Source organism: Ictalurus punctatus, chromosome 1 (assembly GCF_001660625.3).
Source record: "Ictalurus punctatus breed USDA103 chromosome 1, Coco_2.0, whole genome shotgun sequence".
NCBI lineage: Eukaryota > Metazoa > Chordata > Actinopteri > Siluriformes > Ictaluridae > Ictalurus > Ictalurus punctatus.
The window spans coordinates 33,235,085-33,256,567 of NC_030416.2; the positions used below are offsets into that span (position 1 = coordinate 33,235,085).

General features: G+C 39.1%; 1 protein-coding gene across 1 annotated transcript in view; it reads left to right on the forward strand.

Annotated features, from left to right (window-relative positions):
- adarb2 (adenosine deaminase RNA specific B2 (inactive)) overlaps window positions 1-21,483 on the forward strand; it is a 227,919-nt gene that overhangs the window by 175,168 nt on the left and 31,268 nt on the right. The window contains exons 4-5 of the mRNA XM_017480853.3: window positions 10,050-10,164; window positions 21,155-21,323. Of these exons, the coding sequence (XP_017336342.1) occupies window positions 10,050-10,164; window positions 21,155-21,323 (284 nt within the window). The remainder of the gene's footprint in view (window positions 1-10,049; window positions 10,165-21,154; window positions 21,324-21,483) is intronic.

A 21,483-nucleotide genomic window follows, 5' to 3' on the forward strand; every position in this document is an offset into this window, starting at 1 on the left:
GTGGGTTCAAACAAGCACACACACACAGTGTATCATCGCTAAAGACATCTGTTTAATATAGCTGAAAAAATGCAGTCTATGTGTAAGAATTCAGTTACCATGACCCCAAAAGCATTTAAGGCACAAACATTCTAAATGTTTCTTGAGGATTTTTAAGTGGTTTTCATTTATCATTATTTATTCATTGACGGTAGTTAAGCCAGAAATGAACTATCATTCAAAGAAACGTGTCTTAAAAGAGGCCTGGGGGATGGATACATTTCATCGTCTCTGTTTCAAGACAGCGTCCTCCTTGCAGCATAATGGCCATGTGACCCTGCCAATGGCTCAATCGCTAGCCTGGATCACATTGCACCATCTGTAGGTCCACCTCAATCTGTTGGTCTGGTTTGTTTATTCAAACTTGGCCAAAAACACTTTTCACAATAATACCATATCTGTCCAGCAACCATCTTATATCCATGACCGTTCAGGGCCCAGGCTCATGTAGGGCTTGATGCAATTGCTTCTGGTACTAGAATGGCACCTGGAAACTTTGGAGACTTCTTTCTATGTATAAGTCAGCTTTGTGGGATATTAAAGCGGCTAGATGAATTTGTGTTGAATGGAGTTGTAGGGAGAAGTACAAGAACCTTCAAATGGGGCTTGGGAAATTTAAGGAGAGGCTGAGGAATTAATGTCTGAAAGGGTGCAGAGAATAGTTGTGTGGAAGCTGAATGGCAGTGAAGGGTGGCTGATAGGGGGCAGAGTTGAATTAAAAAGAGGTTGAATCTAGAGAGCTGAATTTGGGTTTAGAGGAGTTGTAGGAATGCTGAATTGGTGGCTGAGATGAGTTGTAGGAAGGCTGAATTGGTGGTGAAGTGGAGTTGTAGGAGAGCTGAATTGGTGGCTGAGAGGAATAGTAGGAAGGCTGGATTGGTGGCTGAGAGGAGTTGTAGGAAGGCTGAATTGGTGGTTGAGATGAATTGTAGGAGAACTGAATTGCTGGTTGAGAGGATTTGTAGGAAGGCTGGATTGGTGGCTGAGAGGAGTTGTAGGAAGGCTGGGTTGGTGGCTATGAAGAGTTGAAGCCATTTTGAGGGGGCAGCAAAGTATTTTGTTAGTGCTGGCCCAGTAGGCTGTTCTGACTGACAGCTCCCTGCTGATGGAGCTAAAAACATGGCTAGCTGAAAATCTGTCTCGCAGGCTGCAGGGCCATCTGGACCGTACACGCATTAAAAGGTTGGACACTGTTTGAGGCGACATTGCAAAGCTGTGCACAGTTCTTCTTGCAGGGAGGGGCTTTGTCAGCAAGAGTATTGTTTTTGTTAGCAAGACAAAGGTCAACTAACTGTAAAAGCAGGGCAAGGGGAAGAAACAAAGTGCAGGTCCTTCATGCCTCACAGACCTTCATGCCAAGACAGAGATAAAGAGAAGGAGGAAGAAGGAAACTTATAGTGTCACATACAGGGTAAAAAGGAGAGAATAAAAGACAGAGATGCAGAGAGGGCTTTAATAGACCAGATTGCTCAAAACAAACAGAAGTGAAATGACTGTGTCTGAGCCCTGCACTCTAAGATTTTCCAAAACTCCCTTGGCAAGGTTTTACCGTTGAAAGGATACCCACTTTTATAAGGTCCCCCTTGGTGGCAGGCACAAGCATGATACAGCACCGGTGAGACACTATAAAAACTTACTGAATGAATTGTTAAATACCTCTATAAAGAAATATAAGACAGGGTTTAGTTTTTTTTCTGTAGCCATGGCTGCTCTGCCAGGCCCTGATAAGGTACAGAGAGAGTGTGAGGGTGGAGAGACGGTGTTTTTCCACGCACAACAGTGTGATTGGATTCTCAGAACTGCAGACAACCATCATTGCTATGCAGCTAATAATGCATGTTAATACAATGACAGGAGTTAATTGTATGTGTATCAAAACATGAACACTGTTTCTGCAGCAGAATTTCAGCTGCATCTGCTCAAGATTTATTAACTTGGTACATTTACAAAAAGGCGGCCCGCTCATCCTGTAATGTCATGAATCATTTAATGTCTCAATAACAAAGATGTTTTCTTATTTATTAATGTAATATCTAGAGAGACATGAATTAACATCCTGGGCATGCCCACATATCATTCTCGCTAACGTCTTCTTGTGAGATCCTGTTCTGTGTAGATCTGCTCACTATTGCATGATTATTTCTTCTATGAAGTCTTCCATGTGTTTCCTTTGTCATTCGAAGCCATATGTTTTGATTCCAGCAGTGGCTCATGACCATATATTTTGGTGGGTTGGAACAACATTAATAACAATATAGCCTCGAATAAAATTAAGTTGAGAGGATATCATCCTTGGCTACTATCTAGTTAATGTTTAGAGTAGACACTTTTGTAACCACTAGGTGCAATAATAAATATATGAAGCTAGGGGGACAGTGACCGCTCCGCCCAACAATTATAGAAAAGTAATCAAATCAATAGAAACAGCTGGCTTATATCTGGCAAATAGCAACATTTTTTTTAAAAATTGTTGGTCACTCAAAGGAAAGTCATTTGTGTTTGTACGTAATTTAAAATGTATGGAATTGTGATAGAGGACTTTATGAATATTAAATTTTTTTGAATGGCAGGTATACATGGTGTGCCTCACCTGTTACTATGGACAAGCCACCATAGTCCTCAGTCCCTTGTGTTTCTAGTGTTTCCCCAGTATTCACCTTATTTACATGTTATTTACATAATGGATCACAATGATGAATTTGCCATGGCTGACCTTGTGCTCTGGGCTTTTGGACAGTCACTATAATGTCAAAATAAAAAGACAAAAAATATATATATATATCCAAGCTTGTCTGGCTCCAAATAATTTACAAAGTGAGTCAATAGTTGTTAAAAAAAAAAAAAAAAATTAAAAGACTATCATATTAGGCTACTCTTCCTTAAAACTTATCTAACCAACTTTGTTGTATCTGCCAAACTTTTGAATCTAACACCGTCCCTACCGAATGCTAATCACCACTCAAGAACTCCTTTCAATGCCAGAGCCCTTGGACTAACCTCAGTTCCCAGAGGAGAGCCTTCTGGGTCAGGGAGCAGTGGAGAAAATTTCCCGGCTGACATTTTTGTTCCTGGTACAATATTGACTTCTGAAGGGAGACAGCAGCATCACTGCAGCTGACATTTTGCATTAGCTGGGAAATAAATGTGGTGGCCACTGATAGGGACAGCAGCAGTAGAGCTGTACTTTTAAAATGGTGTTGTAATGCAGCAGCAAGACCTGACTGACTAGATTATTATTTGGTTGTGTGTTGCAATGTACACACCTCAGTGGACCAGAGGCTGCCTTATTATAATGTATTATTATTCAGAAATGCTTAACGTCTAACACTACTACTACTTTTAAAGACTACTACTTATACTACTACTACAACTACTACTGCTACTGTTTTAGAGTTTCTTGTATGAAATTAAAGTCTCTTAAACTCAAATTGAAAAGACATAAAGTTCCCTGCTTATAATCGTCCAAATAAATATGACTGAATATTGGCAACTGTAACCTAGTAATGCTTTAATGATTCATTTATGTATTTAAATAAGACAACTGTGAAATGACTATGTATTGTTTTGCACACCTATAAATTTACAAATGTGTGTGTGTGTATTCTTTGATGATATATGCATTAAGCTGTATATCATTTACATGGTATAGTATTTTACTTCTCATAACAACTGATGTAAAATTGATTACACTGAGTCACCAGTTTAACGTTTACTGCAGGATTTTTCAACCAGGCGTTTGTGCTGGCATTGCAGGGGGTTTATAGATAGAAAGTGATAGAAATGTTCATTTCAAATGAAATGAATTTTTAAAATATAAAGATTTTACTTTATTTTATTTTTTTGCAAATTAAGATTGTTATAACACAAAGACAAAAATAGTAAAGATTTTCACATATATCACAAACTGAAAAGTAAAATGCTTTAAGTAAAACATTTTGCCATGTTTTAAAAAAAGTTACACTAGTCTACCTCGAGCCTCAAAGGGTACTCGAGGCAAATCCTTTCAGTCAGTGAAAAAGTTTGTGAACCCCTGACTTACTGGATTGACACACCTATTAAACTGTCAAAACAACACAGTAGTCCTTCATGCCTTATGCATTATCTGGCACTGCCTTCAGTCACTCACGGCATTTACTCTATGGTATGTTCACACCACTGTTTTGGTTTTCTAAAGTTGTGTCTAAAAACATATGCAAACTTGATGACACCCACAACCAAGTAGAAACGGATTCACTAACAAGGTCTAAGGAGGATTGTATCTTTCAAATGAGCAAAAACAACACCTCTGTCTCTAAAGGTGCGAAGTCGGGCAGAGTCAGTGCAAACACTGTATTAACACAGTATGATTTACTGCCGACTCAAAATAACTTTGGGAACAGCGATTGTGTGCAGAAATAACGGTACTGTGTGCACAGATAATGTTACGTAATTATAGCATTTACAAAGTTTAAATGCTTATCAAACGTATGCCTTTGTCTGATGACTTATTGTGAAGTTGGTTTTATATTTAAAGAGTGCTCGTTAAAAGAGTTTCAGGCACAATTTCTTTGTAAACATAACCTGATTTATAACCAGAATTCAACACTTTAAATTAAAATATCTTGAATATTGTCAGAACGATCTAGCATTTCCTATTAGAAGATTACAATAAACCCAAAATAAGATTATTAAACCTGTATTCTAGACATGTTTAACTAATTCACACTCGAAATAGTTTTGCTCGATTGGCAGATCACTTTGATCATTTTAAGCATTTATTTCTAGAAAGAATCAATAATGATCTGCCAATACAATAAGTAAATGCAAAGCTTAAAAATAGTCGAATATTTCTAGAATTTGGATTAATCATCTTATTTTGGTTTATTGCAATCTTATAATAGGAGGATATAAATACATTTGACTGTATTCAAGATGTGGTAAGATTTTATTACAATGTTTTATGCATTATGCCAAAGGCTTATTGTTACCACCCACACTGTAAAACCGGATAAGTTCATTTAACTCAAAAAAAAATCTGAGGAAACTAATTACCTCAAAATTGTTAAGTTGATAAATCAATTTATTTAAGCTAAGTACACTTAAATAGAGTTAATTTAGTTAAATATTTTGTTATATTTAAGTGTATTTGGCTTAAAGAAGTTGATTTGTCATCTTAAATATTTTGAGGTAATTAGTTTCCTCAAATTTTTGGAGTTAAATGAACTTATCCGGTTTTACAGTGCGTAAATTCCTCTTATATACCCTCTTGTTCCTCTTATCTTATGGAACATGTGTGAAAGAAGTTAGTTATCACGTGTTAAGGCAGCTATAAACTCTCTTTTATTCAATTAAACATTAAAAAATAAAATAGAAGAAAGAAGTAAACAGAAAAAACAAAGACTTTCCTGTGGTGGAAAATATTCCTGTCTGTTCCCTGACACTGGAGACTCCTTCCTTCTAAATAGTTGTCACTGAAGTTATGGAATGATGCTTTGAGAGAAGTACGTCGGTAATTGTTGGAAGTTTAAGGGTTTAAAAGGAAACAGAACACGAAATGTCCTAGTGCTTGCTGTTCAAGTCATCCCATCCCAGTAAATTTCTTCAGGCCTTTCCTGATTTCACACACCCCATCACAGCTGTGTTTGTCATTACACACACTCTCTCACTGTAACGCTTTCATTTTTCCTTTAGACTCTTTTGCTATAGAATACCTTTTTGATTGCTCTAAACATGACAGGCCTGTCTTTGATCCACTGCATTTCAGACCATTACAACTTTTTTTTCCCCATTTTTAAATAAGCAGAAAATGACACTCTTTTCATGTCTGATGAATACATATTTTGGGAAAATTATACATTTTTTTTTTTTGTAATTTCAGGAGGAATCCACTGCTTTGAATAGAACTAATGGGTCCCTAACCGTGATTTTGACAGATACCAATGATTAAGATGGACAGTTAAGGAAAAGCCTAATATAGCTGGAAAGAGGTTTTTAAGTCTGGTGACAATTTGGATGTTTGGATATGAGCTTTGAAAAAATCTTCAGCATTTTCAGGAAATCTCAGCGTGACCTCATTTCACTCTCTGAGAGTTTGGAAAAAGGTTTGGAGAGGTAGAAGGGAAAGTGTTGTTGAGTGTTTCTGGCTCAAGATAGAAATGATTTGCATCTCTCTCTCTCTCTCTCTCTCTCTCTCTCTCTCTCTCTCTCTCCTATGTCTGGCTCTGTTTCAAGTGTCACTCCAGTTTCATTTAACTGACACAAGTGCGGGCAAGCAGGAACATAACACTCAACAATGGGACATCATTTCATTGACTTTGAATATAAAAAAACCCATTTCAGTTATTTGCTCTCTCTCTCTCTCTCTCTCTCTCTCTCTCTCTCTCTCTGCATCTCTGCATGTGATCTAAACTCATCTCTGCTCCCTCCTTGCTGTATTGTACAGTCCCTTCAGGATTTCGTAGTTTTTGCAATTGCAGAAATTAACTTTTGCTGAATTTAATTTGCAGAAAATCTGTGGTAATTTTCAAAGATTACAAACAGAGTTTGTGATCTTCCAAGGCGCGACATGTGACGTCATCACAACGCGCATTCAGCCAAAGCCCTCTTCAGTTCACGTGCATTGAAAATGAGTACAGCTAAAAAGGGCTGATTTACCAACAAACATCACTGTGTTTTCATGCGATTACATTTTCACCAATTCAATTACTTGTCCGCAACAAAAGCACAAGAAAACCGCTGCAAATTTCATCGCAAATTTGACGAAAAAAAAACCGCAGCAAAATCACACATTTTTGGCCGCAACAATCACAAAAAAAATAAATAAATACTCGTACAAGAGAAATCATGTACGGACTGATTGTATTACTAGAGGGATCATCCCCTTCCATCAAACCCGAGTGTGTTGCATCCTTCCCTACATACACATACAGTACAGGTTGGATCTTCTCACCTGATCCTGGGCCTCAGGCCAGAGATATCATACACCTTCCCTTTTTGAAGAGCATCAGTGTTTGGCATCCCTCTTAATCTGTTTAATGTCACCAATAAAGGGTGTTTTATTAAGGTGACATTGGGTTTAGTGTTTAATTAGGCCTGAAAGGCATTTTAAAAAGGCTCAGCTTCTGCTATGTGTAGCTCACTCAGAGGGAATACGTCTGTTTTATGGTGTGGTAAGACGTTAATCTGTTGTTTGGATTGTTCAAATGAAGACTAGCCCAAAGCATCGGTGGTGGCATTGCACTGTATGTTAAGTTCTTTTTATCATTTAATGTGCTATTTAAGGTTAATGACGGCACTAATGACAGCACACTCAAATCTGATTGGTCAAAATGTGTTGATTATTGATTGGCTGATTGATTGATTATTTCATTCATCCATTCATTCAATCCTTGTTTCCTCCCACTGTCCAAAATATGCCAGTAGGAGGACGGACTACACTAAATGGCCCCTAGGTGTGAATCCAGAGTGTATTCCTCCCTCATACCCAGTGTTCCTGGGATAGGCCGAAGAGCCACCGTGACCTTGACCACGATAAAGCTCGTACTGAATATGAATGAATAAGTATAATACGGACCTTTTCCCCCAATCCATCTGAGTCACATTATTATTTCACTAACTCAAATAAATCGTCTAATCATAGAATATACTGTGAATGGCTGATGTTTACAGAGAATCGTTGCTAGCTGACTTATCTAATGATCTCTCAATCAGTGCTAAACAACTCATGCACAAGCGAACATCTGTTACTCATCAATTATGTATTTTTTTTTTTTTAAATCAGTTACATAAATTGTTTACACTTATACATGAAATATCTCAGGAAAACATTTTTTAAATGATATGTAGTTGCTGGAAAACATGGCATTCCTTGGAAATTGGGTTATATCTGAATGGTTTAGCATGTTCATTTTCCAGAGTACACATAAGTGGCTGTAGAACAGTCTGTACAGAAAGATTTCATCATATAGCTTGGTCTTTAATGTGTACTGTATGGTATAGCTCTACTCTATTGCTTAAAATAGCTTAGCAAAATGCTGCAGTGGTTTTTTCTTCTTTTTTTTTTTTTTTTAAACCATTCTGTGCACTCGAACTAATTCCCCAGAAAGGATTTTGCTTTAAGGTGAATTTAAGGTTGCTATAGAGAATGCTAATTCTGTATTCCATGAAAACTTGTAAATTTGTACAAAAATAACGTAAAAGTGTGTTGGTAAGTTGTTCAGACACTACAAGCCTCCAGAGCAGCTTTAATGCATTGATCCTGGAACTCTCTAGAACTGTACTGGAATGATGAACGCCGTTCTTCCGAAAGATATTCCCTCAGCTAGTGTTTTGATGACGGGATCGCTTTATAACTCATCACTCCTAAATCTCCTATAGGTTTTCACACATGGTGAGTGTGAAGACCTTAGCATATGATTTATTTAAACTTTGACATTTAATGAGCTTTCGGGAGCTGTTAATTGGGGGCGGAGTCATACTGGAAGTGGCCCCTCCCATCAGGATATAACATTTTCATCGTAGAAGAATTTTGTATTGATTTGCAATACACCCCCCCCCCCCCCCCCCCCCCGACCCACCCACTTTAACGTACAGAAATCCCCATATATTCAAGTTATGGCTCTGTATGTAGCTAATGTGTTTAATATCATTACTATATAATCTTCACTAGGTGTTTGGATTGCTTATTTAAGCCACTTAGTTGAACTTGTGTAACATTTAAATAATTTTGCCAAGTGTCATCAGTTTCAAAAAGTTTCAGGCATGCCAGGGAAGGGTTCTTATCATCACTTGCAATTCCACTTTCTCACCGCCATGAGCCGTGAACGTCCTCTACAAAAACACACACTCACAGTGAAAGAGAGTGAAAGGCAGACACAAAGAGAGCAAGACAGGAGGAACCTGATGACTAAATCGATGCTCTATAATGCCCATTACAAATTGTTGTTTTTTTTTCCCCTCAAAAATAATGCTTTGTTTATCATGGGCAGAGCTAAAGGGTGAAGCATGGCCACCCCATGGCCCTCCCAGTAAGACAAGAGAACATTGTTTGCTGGAAGTTTTAAATTTATTATTGTCATCGAGCAAGTTTAGCTAGCTAACACAGAAGTGAAATATTCCCTGGCCCAACAAACAAACTGAACCCAACAAACAAACAAGTAACAATGTTCAGGCAAAATCTTTTTTTTACATTAATGATAACCATCATTTGGAGGCATAACATTGGATTGGATATCTTCAGTTTGTTATTAGCTACCGCTAGCTAATTATATTGAATTCTCAACGCTAGTATTTTTTTTTTTGCCCTAGCCCCAGTAAAGTCATAGGGTTTAACCTGGCTACCCCACTGTAAATGGTCTGGCTAGGCAACTGCTGTTCTGTATTGTACTGGCTGCCTGGCTAACACCCATGGCTCCTGCTATTCCATAATCCTTATTAGTTATGGCGTATGTGTTTTTATGTGTGTGAATGTCCCCACTGGGGTCTAAGCTGCTAATTGCTACACGTAATAGCACATATTTTTTGAACCAGAAGCTGTGTGTGGTGTGAAGTATGAGTCAGTGTGTGTGTGTGTGTGTGTGTGTGTGTGTGTGTGCTCATGCAGGTTGGCTGAACATCTGTCCTACAGCCTGGGCAGGATTGAATCACACCCATTTTGTGAATTCAGGGACAGAGGCCAGACTATTTTTCAGACGGTTGGGTTTTTCCAGCGGTTGCTGCTCAGACCGTCACCACCCCCCACTCACACACACACACACACACACACACACATATGCCACACACACAGCAGTGGACAGATGGTACATCTGAGAGTATGTTTATATCCCGCTGAATAATTCACTTGGCTTCATGGAGGTGGAAGTAGCTTAGAAAAGATGTGTCCATAAGCACACGTTTTCTTACACAAATTACTCCGACATTTAGCATAACTCTATAATAATGGGAGAAGCACCAAGAGCTGGATTTTTATATGATTCTGAAGCAACGAGATGACTCTTAACGATAATGAATGCATTATGGGTTGTGTGTTACAGGACTTTGCAGACGCCGTGTTTCATTTGGTGATGGAGAAATACAGCGAACTGATTGGCTGCTCCACCCTGATGCACGCATGTCACAAAGGCCTGGCGGGTATCATCATGACCAGAGGTAGGCTCTGATACAGGGGCAGAAATGTATGATAAAAGTTAGACATGTCTGATAAAGGCATGAACGTCTGTTATAGAAACAACAATGTCTGATATAGAACCAGCAATGTCTAATACAGAGGCAGGAGGATTTAAAACAGAGGCAGGAGCTTCTGATTTAGAGGCTGGAATGTCTTATACAGTGGCAGGATTTGCTGAGACAGAGGAACAAATGTGTGACACAAAGGCAGGAATGTCTCATACAGAGGCAGAAATGTCAATTTTGAGCACAAAATGTCACGGTTTTCACAGTTACTAAGTAAAGTATACAGAGGAAGGAATATCTGATATAGAGGCATGGATGTATGATACACAGGCAGGATTGTCTGACATAGAGGCAGGACTGTCTGAAATAGATGTAGGATTGTCCGACATAGAGGCAGGGATGTATGATACACAGGCAGGGCTGTCTGGCATAGAGGCAGGACTGTGCAATATAGAGGCAGGGCTGTCCGACATAGAGGCAGGGCTTTCCGACATAGAAGCAGGACTGTCCGACCTAGAGGTAGGGCTGCCCAAAATAGTGGCAGGACTATCCGACATAGAAACAGGGCTGTCCGACATAGAGACATGGCTGTCCGACACAGAGACAGGGCTGTCCGACATAGAGACATGGCTGTCCGACACAGAGACAGGGCTGTCCGACATAGAGGCAGGGCTGTCCGACATAGAGACAGGGCTGTCTGACATAGAGGCAGGGCTGTCCGACATAGAGACATGGCTGTCCGACACAGAGGCAGGGCTGTCCGACATAGAGGCAGGGCTGTCCGACATAGAGACAGGGCTGTCTGACATAGAGGCAGGGCTGTCCGACATAGAGGCAGGGCTGTCCGACATAGAGACAGGGCTGTCCGACATAGAGGCAGGGCTGTCTGACATAGAGGCAGGGCTGTCCGACATAGAGACAGGGCTGTCCGACATAGAGACAGGGCTGTCCGACATAGAAGCAGGGATGTATGATACACAGGCAGGGCTGTCTGGCATAGAGGCAGGACTGTCTGACATAGAGGTCGGGGTGTCCAACATAGAGGCAGGACTGTCTGACACAGAGATAGGAATGATGGATATAAAGGCAGGAAAGTTTGATATAGAGGCAGAAATGTCTGATATAGAGGCATAGAGACATCATAAACAGCATATAAAAATGCTGCACAGAAAATAGACTTTTTAGACTGCAGAATAATGAAGATAGCAGCAGCGAGTTTACCAACTGGATTTTACAATATTACAACCTAAAAACTGGCAAAGATATGCTGTTTGATCTGTGGATCAATAATAATAATAATAATAATAATAATAATAATAAGTGACCCTTTCACAGTTTATTCCACTAAATCTATAAATTTTTAAGAAATTGTAAAACTATTGGCATGGCAGAAGATTAGTAGTCTAAGTCAGGGGGAAAATATATATTTACTGATTGTTCCAAAAGCTCTTTATGGTCTATGATCCTGTACTTAAGCTGCTCTGGAGCAAGGTCATAATTCATCATTCATTATGCCGATATAGCCCAGTGAAAATTAAACCTCTGTAATAAGACAGGAAATACAAAGTAGAGTCAAACTAAGCTCAAAAATATCTAGTTAACCAATAAATTTGCTTCCTGAACCTTTAGCTGGTGTGATGATCTCTCCGGCTTGTAACATTTCTATAATCTTTACGTTCAGAGCGCTATCATGATCATTTCCCAGCATCGCTATCCTATATGAATCCTCAGTTTAGACTTGATCAGGTAGTCATATTTCTCTCTCTCTCTCTCTCTCTCTCTCTCTCTCTCTCTCTCTCTTTCTGTGTGTGTGTGTCAGAGTAATTTCTAGACTTGTGTATTAATAAGGCTGTTATCTTCAAAGATCCAGGCACGGGCAGGCTGGGTGTTTGTAGCAGGCTAGCAGACATGCAAAACTTCACAAAAACACTAGGAGCTCTGTTCCTCTCTCTCTGAACATCTACTGGACACGCACCAGCGGAATATTAATGCATCTCCATCTTTGAACTGCTGCATTTCCTCAATCTCATTCCCTCAAAAGGAGCCTTAGTCGAGGTTTCACAGCAGCTCACCGGCCCCTTTATTGAGTTGTTTCATCCAGGAAAGGCGCAAGCATACAGACTTGAATGTGATTCTGAATAATCTCATTTAAGCCTGGCCTGCTGCCGCCGCTTGGGTATTTGGTTTTGAACATCAGATGAAGCGATGTTAGAGGGGATGGAGCGTATTCGGTTACACTTGGGACATGCCTGACAATGTTACGAGCGACTCACAGGTTCAGCTGGACACACTGATACAGAGAGTTATTGCTTCAGTGGGGATGTGATATTAAAAACAACATCTGGTGCCCAGAAACTTTTCATCTATAAAGTTGTTTATGAGTGTGTGGTGTGTGTTTTCTCTGTTCTCGGAATGTAATATTTTGAAGTAATGGAATTGACTTTCAGAAATGAAATGGAGTTCAGGGTGATATTGCATGGAATTTTTCAAATTGCTTTTCCTTATTTACCCTCGACCGGTCTGTGCTCGGATCGCGTAGTTAACCTGGTAGTCGTTTTGCATACAGTTATCCACCGAATGCACGCATGTACATCTGAATGAGAAACTGAATACGACACAAAGCGCAACACAGTCTTGTGTCAAAATTTGTGGCTGTTTACATGCGGTCTAAGGTTGTGTTAGGAGTTTAGTTTGTACGAAATCACCCTGAAATTTGAATTCATCGCGCAGTGCTGTCGAATTCTCAACTCTGATTGGTCTTGAATTGTCGATTAATCTTTTCTGACAGCAGTTGCCAGTGCTGGCTCAAATTTAGCCTGTTACCCAAAAACACTTAAAATTCAACATAGAAGCAAATACTCACATCTCCGAACTCAGTTGGAGATAGAAAAAAAGACGCCAGCCGTGAGTGAGAAGAAGCAAGGGGTCCAGATTTATTGGTTCCGTTCCACCACAAGAGATTCACACCGATGAGAATTCTCAGAAGTGATCTGACACCCGGAGCTCAAGCTCCAGTATTTATACTGTATTTACACAGTAGATAACCGATATATTTCAGAAAGACTATGATATCGATACCAATAGGGTTAAAAAGAGCTCATCTACATTACCATTATGTTTTGAAAAAGGGCTTTCCAATTTACCATTAGGTTCGAAAGTAGAGAGAGACAAAACAATTTAGAAAGACCTTGGTCTCACTATTATCTCGCGGGGGCAGCTTGACTCAGCTCCGCTTATAAATGGCTCCTCATGGTCTTCTCTTAAAATTAAGGCCTTCCTTGCGAGACAAGAATCTTCACCATCTGAATTATGAGTAAGTTACATTTTTCTGTATTTCTAGTTTATAATTTATTTTCATATTTGCTCTATATCTCTATTTAATATATAGTTATACCAGCTACAAGGCTCTCGTTTTAATACATTATAACTTCTATAGAAACTTGTACAGGGACTTGTATGACAGAGGATCCACATAACAACATGTAATTGCTGCTCTAGTGAAGTTTTCGGTAAAGAAACGTTAATTTAACATTTCTGGAAGGACCTTCAAGCTTTGTACAGTACCAGTCAGAGCTAAAGCGCAAAAACTTTGGAGTTTGACACATTGCAATTTCTCCACTTCATCACACAACCCTGTTGTTGATTATTTTCCTATAACAGCACACCACCAAGGGTTTTATTTCTCACATATCATATCTTTTTTTTTTGTATCAATATTTTTATTATGATCAAATTTAAGCAAATAAAGACTACAAATCTAATGAACTACTGTATGTACAAATCGATGCCAAGAAATCTCCCTATATTGAAATAAAAGTGGTTGGTTAGGTAGAAGAGATGAGCGAGATCAAGGCTTTAATTCGTCCAACGATACCTCAGTGATTTCCGTCAAGCTTTGAATAGTCGTATCTCTCACATATCATTTCTTACAGTTGTTTCACGAGATCAGGTTTGAGAGTGTACAGTACTATAATATACATGTTCCTGTACTTTATATCTGACACTACAATGATCTCTGTACAGGTAAAACATAAAGCTCGAGAATGATATTACTTTGCTCTGACTTATTATTTATGTAAACTAAATACTTATTTTCTGAACACTGGATGTACTGTACTGTGCTGTTTTAATTTATTAATGCGCATGTAAATCACTTCACCTCTACTGACCTTTGCCTTACATTTAACTCATAAGGAGAATAGGTTTCATGCTAATCTTTCATCAATATTTTTTGCCCATTTTTGCCAACACAATATAGAGACATAGCCAAACCTAGAAGAGATATATAGAAAAAAAAGCATAATTTAAATTAAAAAGTATATAAGCCAATCAGACAGAACATTAAAACCACTGAAATGTGAAGCGAATAATATTGATGATCCTGTTACATTGGAACCTGTCATGGGGTGGGATATATTTATTAGGCAGCAAGTGAACAGTCAGTTCTTGAAGTTTGTGTGTTGGACGCAGGAAAAATGGGTAAGTGTAAGGATCTGAGCGACTTGTAAGCGACAAATTGTGATGGCTAGATGACTGGGTCAGAGCATCTCCAAAACGACAGGTCTTGTGGGGTGTTCCCGGTACGCAGTGGTTAATACCTACCAAAAGTGATCCAAGGAAGGACAACCGGTGGACCGGTGACAGGGTCATGGGCACCCAAGGCTCACTGATGCGTGTGGGAAGCGAAGGCTAGCCCGTCTGGTCCGATCTCACAGAAGAGCTAATGTAGCACAAATTGCTGAAAAAGATCAAAAGAGGTTTTGTGGAGTCCGTGCCTCGACGAGGCAGAGCGGTTTGGCGGCTCAAGGAGGACCTACACAATATTAAGAGAGTGGTTTTAATGTTATGGCTGACCGGTGTATATTTAAGCATGTTGAGACAGACATCTTTCAGTCTAGAGCGAGCCAGATGTTTCCGTACGATTTATTTGTCTCATGTGAAACGCACAACTCATTCAGAAACTGTGTGTGTATTGGGGCTAATTAAGCTCAACCAGGATGTAAAATTTCCCCTGGCGGATCTATCGTAGCCAGAATAGATTGCAGAAATGGTCTTTTCTCCGCCTCTGGTGGATTATTGCTCCACTTACTCCACAGAATAGGAGCTTACGGCAATAATGCTGGACTTGTTGAAGACTGGTTGAGTACTGGAAATGGAGATTTTGTTGAAAAATGATCAATGCTTTTTAAAGACAATTATTAGCAATAAACAGTGCGAAATGTAAACTAAGGTTTTCACGCCAACGTAGATTCTTATACATCTATATGCACCAGTTCTCTCTGAGTCAATGTTGTGAAGTTTTGTAAAGAAATCAGCTGGTAAATAGGTTGCTCCAAGCACCTTGGGGAACTGAAGTTCTATCTGAATGATATGTAATATGTAACACCCCTGCCAATCACAGCGACACTAGACAATTGTGGGTGTCTGGGAGCTCATGTACAGTATGCAGAAAATGGCAGATTTCTTCTGAATGTGTTAAGCTGCTCTGTGACACAGCATGAGTAACAGTCTGAAGAGATGTGAAAGTGGGTTTTCACATGTCTCTGAGGAAGCATGTGCTAGACTTCACCCTCCTCCGATTAGTAGCTGGTGTGTGATAGTGGAGAGTAGCTAATGCGTGGGAATGGACAAGACCAAATTGAGGAGAAAATGGAGGAAAAATGATTTGAATTTGGATCTATCATTTAATATATGCTTTCTTTAATGGTATAAAAAATGTCTGTAACATTTTTATTTTTGTCTGAAAATTAAATTTAGCTGTTTTCTACTGACATACTAGTCTATATAAGACAACATTTTATACAGTTGTACTATTTGAACACCAGAGGTCTCAATCTGTGCAACCCATAGAGTTAATACACACGCACACACATATCTATCTATCTATATATATTAGTATATATCTCTCTATATATATACAAATATATATATATATATACTGCATTCTGGTCACATGATTGCGTTCTCAAAATGGCCGACACACATTATACATAAAACAGTTACACAACGATGTTATAACAGTTTAAAAGGGCACTTCAGTAGCTCTTCACCAGCTCTTCACCAGTCCCACACCACTGTGATCTACAGTGTTCAAGAATGAGATCGCCAGAAGTTGGGCATTTTCGCCGACTTTGGAGCTCTATTTACGGTTAAAGTGATGCCTTGGGTGCTGCTATAGAGCTCAGTCATTTTCAATCCATCATTTTCCCAAATCAAAGGCTTTATTTATGTAAACAGAATTTTGTAAGAATTTATAAAGTTATTTATTTATTCATTTTTAAGAATCAGTAAACGTGTAGCACAATTTGTGTACAATATTACACCATTGTTTTTTAATGTAGTTATATACAGACAAAAATGCTAATGAGATAAATACACACACACACACACACACACACACACACACACACACACACACATATATATATATATATATATATATATATATATATATATATATATATATAAAAAAATACATTTATGATTCAGAAACAAACAAGAGAGTCTTTTCTGTCCTGTGTTTTTTGTTCCATTAAAATTTCGTTCAAAATATTCTGAGAACCGAATTGGATCAGATCATGAAGTCAGAATGGTGAATCGAATTGAAACATGACCAGAGTGTATCGTTACACCCTTAATTACTATATTAATCTGTTATAACACATTTATAACAAAGCAACTCAGCTGTAACTCGCACTCAGTGTACCCATGATAGGTCCACCAGGACCCTGACCAGGATAAAGCACTTGCTAAAGATAAACGAATTAATGAATGTACGAAGGAAAATGTCACTCCACACAAATGCTACACACATCATAATGAGTGCATGTTCCTAATTCCTATAAATGGTGCAATTAAGAATTATTTTTGTCACTTCAAACTGAGCTTGTGTGTCTGCTAAACTGAGATAATCACGGTTACGATTTTGTTTACCTGGAAACACAAGCCAAGTTCACATGGTGGATGGGTTGGGCTCCATTCACACTGCTCACTGATGCTGTAACTGTCTTTGTGAGGACCTTCCATTCACATAATGCAGGTACCTAATGCTATGCCTCACCTACTTTTAACCTTAACCTTATCCTCAATAACCAAAAGAACCTTCGGTAACCTTTAGCCTTATTTTGAAATATTTATCAGATATTCCTCTTGTTTTGAGTCCACCAAAAACATGCCGACACACACGGCATAAGGTGACCTGTGCGGTAGGTAAATAAGGCCAGATTGCTGTTCACCTTTGTGGCAGACCCGCTAGAGTCACATGTTCTCCTAAAGACCCTCATAATGATTTCAGTTCTAAAAGCAGAAAAGCCTGCAGGCTTGTACACATCATGAAGGAACCTTTACAACGATTTCATGCTGACACAGAGGGAAAATTAGCACACAAGTCTTTTCTCCCAGCAGCAGAGCGATCTACACAACAGCGAGAGGCGAGAGGCAAGCGACGCAGGCCGTTTAACTCACTTTATTTCCGGCAGAATTGCTTCTTGGAAACAAAGCACAGCATTTCTCTGGAATACAGTTTGGGCAAAGACAAGGGAATTGTGTCCTGGCGTTCATCTTTAGGAAGGTGCTGAGCCAGGTTTGGGTTCTTGGGACCAGTTTCGGAGGTTTAGAAACACAGCAGCTTGTATGATGGATATTGTAGATGGAAAGCTTATAGCTGTGTATGTGTGTGTACATGAGAGACTGATCGAGAGAGAGAGAGAGAGAGAGAGAGAGAGAGAAAGAGAAAGAACAAGCATAATTCATCCCATTGGCTTTCTGTCGCTTTGGCCTTTTTTTCACCCACGGATACTTAGTCACCCTCCTAGATTTGTCTTCAGTGGTTATTTAATTCATTTATCGATTTATGCTCTAGCTGAATCTCTTGTGGATCACATTGCAGTTTTTCTTCACAGAATGGAGTCGCAGTGGACAAGCCTGCACAGTGCAGTTTATAAATAATGAATGATTAAATAACACATCATTCCTGCTTTAACGTGTGTCAGGGACGAGCCGTAGGAATCGCATCGAACGGAGATACGTAAAGCTATAGCATTTCGTAGCATTTCGTTGTGAGTATGTTTGTGAATTTCCAATCATATGTGGGGAAAACAAAGTACTTAGTGCTAGCATTTAAGGTGCAAATGCATGCCACTGGGTCGGTATTCTTATCAACAGAGACACAACGTCTCTCAACAAAGCCAGAAATCATTCACTTTACTTAAAAAAAAAAAAGTAGAACCCTTAGGGGTTAATTTGGTTGCCACTTTGGGGGAACGTTTAAAGTTTTTTTTTTTTTTTATAGAACCCTACAGCAAAGTGTTTTCCTACAGTACCAGAAATATTTCCAATGAGAACCTAAAAGTGCTCGAATCCTTGAAGAACCCTATCTCAATAGCATGTGTATTACCTGAATAAGTGTGTGGTTACGAATAGTTTTCTTTCCACCAGGCATTTAAAATTACCCAAGCTGTCTTGGTACTTAGGGGAAAAGGGGTAATTTTATTGGATCATTGATAATTAAGGAATCATAGCTGCTGGAAAATAAGGCGTTTGCTTCCTTTTCCGATAGGGAAATACTGTTTTACAGACAACCAGAGTGTATGCTTTGATATTCTGCCCTTACATTCAACCTGCAAATCAAATCAAAACAAAAAAATATCGCCGCCAATTCCCCGTCTGAGCATGCAAAAAAAACAAACAAACAAACAAACAAAAATTCCAAGTGCTTTTTGCAGTTATTTGCTGTCTGATTGCAACGTCTGGTTTTATCATACATCTAAGATTAAGTCCGCACCATGCTTTCAAAATGTCCATATTCTGTGTTTCCTCAGTTTTTTGAAATGTGTTGCACACTTTTTATCAGCAATCACTTAAAACACAAAATCCGTGTTAAGCCGTTAAATTACAATGACTCCTGCGGATTTCTAGTCTCTTTTGTCACTTGCCGAATAATATCACGCTTGGACTTCTTCTCCTCCCCCCCCCCCCCCCCCACCCCCCACTCACATTAAATCACATTATTATTTTTCTTTCATGCTGTCTTTAACCTGTCTCTGTTCATAATGAAAGATATCCATGCTGTTCTCTCAGATCATGAGCAGTTGAATATCTTCAGCCGCTTTCGTTCGCTTTACACGATCCTGTTAACACTCCGTCTGCTGTCCAGCTTCATTTTTGACAGAGCTGATCAGAATCGATACGGAGCTCCTCGTGAGTCTCATAGCAGAGCAGCAGCCTGGATCATTTAGACCGTCTCTCGTTTCTTCTTCTTTTCTCCTTCCCCCTCAACAACCCAAGCTTTAACCTCTAACGCCTTTAACCCCGCTTCAATATTAGCTTTTATTATTGTTATTGCTCGCTCGCCGTGCCAGCGGCTCAAAGGCCACGGCTTCCAATCCTGCATGGGCTCTGCCTGATAAAAGCTCATATGTTGCCTCTAGCCTGCAGGTCTCAGGGAGCCAGTGAACCCTGAATTTCTGATGTGATGGAGAGATATTTTCTGCTTTATATTTTGAGGTCTGCGCATGCTGAGCCTGTCAATCCTATGCTCTCGTCTCATTGTTTCCAAATTCAGCACAAAGTCCTGTTTTCCTGCATGAGTTGTACGAGCGGGGTTCGGTTTCGGGACCAGGTGGAGCCGTGTTTGTGCCGGTGTTGTGGGTTTGGTGTTGCTGTAGTGTGTGAAAAGCGAGGGACGGAAATGCTGTGCGCACTGCAGTCACATGATCAACAGATTCTGACCAGCTGCATCCTCGGCAAACAAGCAAACAAACAAAATACATTAGTATAAAGTGCTTGTACACGCAGTGTTGTATATTACTGTGGGTTACGCCACAGTCCTGTTGGATTCTTTATTCTGATTGGTCGGAATAAAATCGATGTTGATTAACACGTTATCATATCTATAGCAACATCTTACACGCGGACTTGTATGGTGAACACACTGCATCGACTGATTTTTAAAAAACTGTGTAATTGCTGATATTGTGAAGTTTTCTACAACATTTATTTAACATTTATAGATGGAGTCTCAAGTGTCGGGGATTTGTAGCGCCGTGGCTTTGAGTTTTTTCGACACGGACTTTACATGGACTTGCTCATCTTTGTAACTGAAGACAGTATAGGAATAAGTATGGGAAGTGATTTTGAGGACATTCCACAACATTAAATGTAATAACTATAAACAGATCGAATGTGCGGCGTGTTGTTCCTGAAGAAATAAGAAATATAATTGCTGCCAAATTGCTGTGGTGTAAGAGGAATAAAACACTTCAGGACATGCAGTTATAGGAAAATAATCCACTTTAAGGTGTTAATAGTAACTGCACATCACCACATCACCTCAGGTCACATCACACCACCATGTTCTTGATAGTTTTACTATAACAGTGTTTTCAACCTTATAGAAAACATAAGAAGCTTCAGATTTTCAGATTCTGACTGGCAGTGAATATTAATTACGCATTGAAGAAGGTTCAACAATGAAAATGCAAACGTAGTTACAGTAATGTTACAATGAAACTATAATTTACTTCTATTTTTATTACTAGTACGTCTCTGTCTATCTATAATATGTATATATGTGTGTGTGTGTGTGTGTGTGTGTGTGTGTGTATATATATATATATATATATATATATATATATATATATATATACACACACACACACACACACATTTATTTATTTATTTATTTATTTATTTATTTTTAACAAATTTATGCATTGTCTTGAGCAACTGGTGCAGAAAATTCCTTCAGGATCAATAAAGTTTATCTCATGTCACATTTACTCTATATTATCTATGCATTTATATTATCGATCATTATCTGAGACATTGCTGTCAACAAAACTCCAGCTCTAATAGGATTAGTGTTGGTTATATAGTGCAAAAGTACTTCTTAGGTTATACCGTACTTCTGTATGACTGACTCACACCGTTCCTTTCACAGATTTCTGTATGTATGTGCTTTTTCCAGGGCTGGATGTGAGGCAGGCTGAAGTGGTAGCACTGGCTACAGGAACTAAGTGCATTAACGGAGAGTATCTGAGCGACCAGGGCCTGACCGTGAACGACTGTCATGCAGAAATCACAGCCAGACGAGCGTTACTGCGCTTCCTCTACTCGCACCTGGAGCTGCACCTCAGGTACATCTTCTATTCATTTTATTATCATCTCTCACACTGTAACATCTTTCACCATCCGCTTATGTTTCAAACGCTTGGACGTTTACATCAGTACAAAATTGAGCGGGAAAGATGAGGTTAAGAATTGGAAGTTGAATTTGCATTCATGGATTTTGGAGCA